The sequence below is a fragment of the Carassius carassius genome, chromosome 3 (assembly GCF_963082965.1).
Source record: "Carassius carassius chromosome 3, fCarCar2.1, whole genome shotgun sequence".
NCBI classification, from domain to species: Eukaryota; Metazoa; Chordata; class Actinopteri; order Cypriniformes; family Cyprinidae; genus Carassius; species Carassius carassius.
This window is the reverse complement of record NC_081757.1, coordinates 35,202,271-35,208,316: the sequence shown is the minus strand read 5'-3', so window position 1 is coordinate 35,208,316 and position 6,046 is coordinate 35,202,271. Positions and strand designations below refer to the sequence as shown.

The 6,046-nt window shown below is 34.0% G+C and overlaps 1 protein-coding gene across 1 annotated transcript; it reads left to right on the top strand.

Annotated features, from left to right (window-relative positions):
• The first annotated feature begins 1,777 nt into the window (after window positions 1–1,777).
• ggh (gamma-glutamyl hydrolase (conjugase, folylpolygammaglutamyl hydrolase)) lies at window positions 1,778–5,074 on the top strand. The gene is made up of 9 exons (XM_059536739.1): window positions 1,778–1,958; window positions 2,047–2,155; window positions 2,637–2,687; window positions 2,779–2,863; window positions 3,278–3,416; window positions 3,683–3,789; window positions 4,445–4,535; window positions 4,641–4,775; window positions 4,936–5,074. Exons 1-9 carry the CDS (start codon window positions 1,811–1,813, stop codon window positions 5,055–5,057), a joined length of 987 nt encoding a protein of 328 aa, XP_059392722.1. The 5' UTR covers window positions 1,778–1,810; the 3' UTR covers window positions 5,058–5,074.
• The last annotated feature ends 972 nt before the right edge of the window (window positions 5,075–6,046 follow it).

Genomic DNA, 6,046 nt, shown 5'->3' with positions numbered 1-6,046 from the left:
AAACTCCTTACTGTGATAAATGTGGTCATCCAGAAACAGTAAAACATATTATTCTAAACTATGCTGCATATGTAAGAGAAATATTTCATCTAAACCCATCATTACGAGCACACTCCAGTCCAATAGGCATCTTCTTTGTTGGTTTAAAAAGCACAGTAAAACGTCATATGAAGAAGAATGCATATCATAGCATAGCAAAAGCAAAACCATGCAGTTAGTCATCTGCCTATGAAGCTCAGATATAGGATTGTGAGACTGCAATGAAATAACCCAAAAGCACATTGGTCTCTATAATTCTTAAATGGAATAAGTCTAAAACAATCAAGACTTTTCCTAGAACTAAGTAATCAGGGAGAAAGACCTGAGAGAGGTGAGCTGGAACCTGATGGTCATTCTCAGAGCTTCAGAAATCAAGCATGGACAAGGAAGAAACTTGCTTATGGACAGCTATCACCAGTTGGAAGCCTTTTCTCAGTGGAAGACCCATGAGTCCCATTTGGAATTTGCAAAAGACTCTGGCATACTGAACCTCATTCACACCACACAGACAGACGGCAACAAACGAGTTCAGTCGAGTGAAAACAAACGTGTTTTTTGGCATTTGTCTGTGCAGTGTGAATTGGCCTTGAGAGTGACCCAGAGCACTCAGGACCTCAGGAAAGGTTCACTTTTTCAACAGGATGATGACACTAATTACAAGAGAATGCAAGAGTGGCTTAGGAAAGACTGTCCTATAGCCCAACAAGAACAAGTACAGTTCAACATGAAACAATAAGTAACAGAGCAAATATTAGGATATAAAGCACGATTTGCTCCCAACATAAAAGACTTGCCTTAACAGGCTCAGCTGCATTTCAGTGGAAGGCCCCATTTCTTACTTTGCTTAAGGTTCTAAGCGTGTCATAAATTTGAAGGGGTTATGGTAAAATATACAGACATCATACTCTGTTTGTACGGTGTGGCAGATGCAGATTGCACAAAGAACGGCTAAGTATAGCAGGGTAAACATATTAACAAGATATATGGGAGACCATAGCAGACATATTTTTGCATTTCTCTTTGTTCGAGTGTAAACATATCCACTTTTGCATTTCCACAACTTTTCAAAACAGGACAAAATAGAGAAAAAATGGGTTACAGTACCAACAGCAGAAAATTATGTATAGTCACTCAATCAGCCTATTAAGGGAAAACACACAAACATACACACACATACACAAATGATGTAGTATAAGAAACCCCATCACAGCTATTAAAAAAAATTTTTTTTTGAACGCTAAGGTAAAATGACACAAAGTTACTATAAATGTTACATCACAGTAACAAGGGTCTATTCCTAATGTTTTACAGTTTTGTGTGCATTAACTCCATGAACGGAAAAGTGGCCCTCACTGCAGAAAACAAGATCCAGGGGGCATGTTTTGATCCAGATCCAACTCCTCCCACCTTACAGCAAACCTAAACCTACCCGTCTCCACCCCCTGATCCCTAATCCCACCCATCTCCACCCAAAATTTACCAATCTCCACCCCCTAGATGTGGATCCAACCACATCCCTTATTTTGTCTTCTGCAGTGAGGAGCTACTATGAACGGGCTGTCACTCAAACAAATGACAAATATAATTACTGAGAAAATAACGACCCTACTTTACATCCAATAATGCTATATATACCCCCTCCCAAATATTGTTATTTAATATGTTAAATATAATGATTAGCCTGTTTTTATGTATCATTCGTTATACCTTTAAAAAAATACCTAAACACATGACGTCATAAACGCGGAAGCGACCTGGAACTGTCTGTCACATGCATAGATCAGATGAGGAACCACAACATTTCCAGTCTAAAGAAAACATGATTCACATCTACCTTGCCTGCCTTTTTACATTTTTAAATGCCCTGTTTGCTAACCATATCGGAACACCAATAAAAACAAACGAAAGACCAATAATAGGTGAGTTGCAACGCTGCATTACATAGAGTGCATGCTACTTTAAACTGTACATATTTCATGAAGTAAACCATGTCTAAATCTTGTCTAGGTGTTCTTGCCCAGGAAGTGTATGACCCACCGCCTCATAGAAACTCATATATCGCGGCGTCCTACGTTAAGTTTCTGGAATCTGCTGGCGCTCGTGTTGTGCCTCTGATGTAAGATAAAACACTACAGAGAATCTGCCTTCACTGTAAACATTCAGGGTTTATGGATTTAAAATGATTTTTTCCCCCTGCTTGTCCACTTGCAGCATTAACACCGTTGCAGGGGCTTACTAGCTACTGCATAAAATGTTGTGAAAGTAACTGTCATTCATATATAGTTATTGTTTTATTATATATGTTTTTTTTATTACGTAATATTTATCGCAATGGTATTACATTGTTATACTGTTTATTTTGGTTGGGAAATATTCATATAAGAAAATGGGACTACAACTTAGCCATGTCTTAAAGTTAAGGTTAACGTACATATCTCTGATTTGATTAAATAAGTAATGAATTAAGCAGCATGCAGAGCCCTCTGCTCTCTGTCCACCTTATTTTTCAACGCAGAAATAAACCTTTTTTCTGTGAATCTGCAAGACTGCAATTTACACAAAATTGCAACTTATTTTTTTTTTTTAAACGTCTTTAGGATAAATAAGTCTGATGATGAGTACAGAAGGCTCTTCAAATCCATAAATGGGTAAGTAAAGCATTTTCTAATAATAAAAAATATATATATTTTTTAATAATCAATAAGGGATTTGTGACACTTTTTCTGTCTCTCTCTCTAGAGTCCTTTTTCCTGGAGGTGGAGTCAGTTTAGAATCATCTGGCTATTCAAAAGCAGCTAGCATTTTCTACAGACTTGCCTTTGAGGTTTGTGTACAAACCACCCATTTGGTGCAAATATTCAGCATGACAATGTATCCAAAGTACATTTTTAAACATTAAGAAACACCTGAGCAGCCTTGACAGTAAGGTAAAACAGAAATAAATTAAATTAGTAGAAATTGTGAAATAAAGTACAATTTTAAATGGAGCTGCAGAGGTCAGACTTTGACTTTATGGGTTTATAGTCAACTCTGTGATTTGTGTTTATGAGCTATTAAAGAGGGCTGGCAAAACATTAACTGCTGAGCAATGAAAAATTCATGAAGAGTCATAATGATGACACTGCATTTTGTTGTTTGGCATTGGTGTAAGTGGAATACAATACAATACAATACAATACAATACGTTGGTGTAATTTAATTTTCCAGCCAAATTATTGATATGTTTGTGTGTTAACAGGCCAATTCAAATGGTGATTATTTCCCTGTATGGGGAACCTGTTTAGGATTTGAACTTCTCACATTGCTAACAAGTGGAAAGTTGCTGTTGTCCCACACCAACACCAGTGGTATTGCCTTGCCACTGAACTTCACAGATGGTAAAGACTTGTTTTATAACAATTAACTGTAAAATTAAATATACTTAAATAATGGTTAATTCAAGTAACATTGTCAGCTTACTACCAGTTGTGAATTTCACAGAAATTGACTGTTAGCTTGGTACTCTGTAATGTAACCTGTAATTATCATGGTGCCACTGCAGTGCAACTAGTATACATTTCTCAAACAAGTGAAAACATTTTAAGAATAAGTGTATAAATATCATAGATGTGTAAATATTATTAATTTATCCAATGCTGTTTAGATGTGAGAGACAGTAGGCTGTTCAAAGATGTTCCTGAAGACCTTATGAAATCACTGGAAACAGAAGCCCTCACAGAGAACTCTCATCAGTGGAGTCTTTCTACAGAGGTACAGCAGACTGGCCAATTCAACCACTATTTCTTGAAATCAGTTGTTGTTTTCATTACTACTGTGGTACTACTAGATGCTTGTTTTAAAATACATTGAGCCATAGATGCTGGCATAAAAAATTTAATCTCTTGATTTCTGTTTATAATAAAATTTTAAAAACTAGTGATTAACATTATTAAACTAAAAATGATTAACAAGTTAGTGTTACATTTTATTAAACTTAGAATTTAATATTGTATGCTTTACTGGTAACCAGTTGTAAACAACAGAAAAATAATACACCTTCACATCTTAGAACACAGTTTCACTGAATGTAGTAATAGTTTATCACTTGACAGTATCACCAGACATTATTTAGTATACAGTAGTATATACATGTCTGTGATAGAAATATGGTCAAACAGAGGTGACAGTGAAATGTTTTAGTTCTCACAGAGAAATATATTAAATACTGCAATATTAATATGTTTATAATTCATAATATAATTCATACAATTCGTATATAATTCATGGCAATGTTAATTTTAAAGGGTAATGTACAAATAAATAAATAGAAAAATGAACATATCACATGTAATGGATTTAATGTATATTTTAAATTTTATTTTGGTTGAGGAAATAAAATTAAACCTTTTCAAACCTTTAAATCCAGAACTTTACCAAGAGTGAGACCCTGAAAAAGTTCTACAGGGTTTTGAGTACCAACACAGATGGACATAATGAGTTTGTTTCCACAATGGAAGGTGAGTGATGATAATCAGATTGATAGAGGACACATATAGACTGTGCTTTTTGCCTCTTTATGTTGAGCAACATTGTCATTGTACTGTTTTTATGCATACCCTCAGCATATGATTTCCCTATCTATGCTACTCAATGGCATCCAGAGAAAAATGCTTTTGAGTGGACTCACCCCTATATTCCCCACACACCTTCAGCCATTAAAACCACATTCTACATGGCTTACTTTTTTGTGAATGAAGGTAGAGTATGGTTAATAATAATAATAATAATAATGAGCAACATACAATGTGTTTTTATTAGCTCCTAATTAAATGTGATTCCTTTAATGCAATGAATTAACACATTAAGTTGTTAAACCTTCACAGAGTAACCTTTCTCCTCATTTTGTTGCTTTTACAGCGAGGAAAAGTTTTCACAGCTTTCCTAGTACAGAGGAAGAGGAAAAAGCTTTGATCTATAACTACAAACCTGAATACACTGGACCTCAAAGTGCATTTGAACAGATCTATTTTTTTGATTAGAAGAATTATTTTAATGTACTGATGACTTTATTACTGTTTTTTTTTATTAGTATTTAATTTTCAGTTTAGAATTTCACGTACACACATGACATGAAAATGAATCAAACTGAATTATAATTGAGATAAATTATTATTGTTCTTTTCAGACATATCAAAATTGAATACTTTTCAGACAATACAAATACAATACATTTTCACATGATGAAATTATGTAAACGTGTATACAAAAATCGTGTAGAATTTGTAGTGTTAATAAAATGCGTGCTTGCAGTGAATCTAAATTTCACAAAAACAAAATTTTTTTTTTACACTTGACCTTATTGGAATAGTTTCCAAGGTTGGAAAAGGCACAAAGTTATTTTTTTATGGCTGTGCACTCATCTCTTAAAGCTAACACATCTGCTCATTTATGTATACACCTGGACACACATTATATAAAGTAACCCACAACATACAGTTCGATGTTCAATCATATTTCTATAAAAAGTGACTAAGGTCTCCTTTTTTCAGAAATAAAGAGCAAATGCAACTCATTCTCTCATATTCTGATCTCTTCATTGGTCCCATAACATGCATTTTATTACTCATACTGTTAATTTACTATAGGTAACCATTGAATCTAACCTAAGATATAAATCTCAAATTGTATGTTTTAATGCTTATTGTAGCTTTCATTTGACTGTTTACTGTTGTGCCCTAAAAACTTGCTTCTGAAACATGATTACAAATCGTATTTGCTTTATCAGAAATAAGATATGAATATTAGGTGAAATGTCTTTTTAAAACCCTTGAACTAAATCCATCCGTTATGTTTTTCAAAAATCACAATTATATTATTTACAACTATCAGCATGGTTGTTTTTCATAAGACTTATACATTCACATTGCCTTGTAATCATAAACAGGACAGCACATCAGATATTTGTGATTAATGAAATCTGTGATTTGGTTAAGGACAGTAAATCTGTCACTCCGATTGGCGGTTTTTG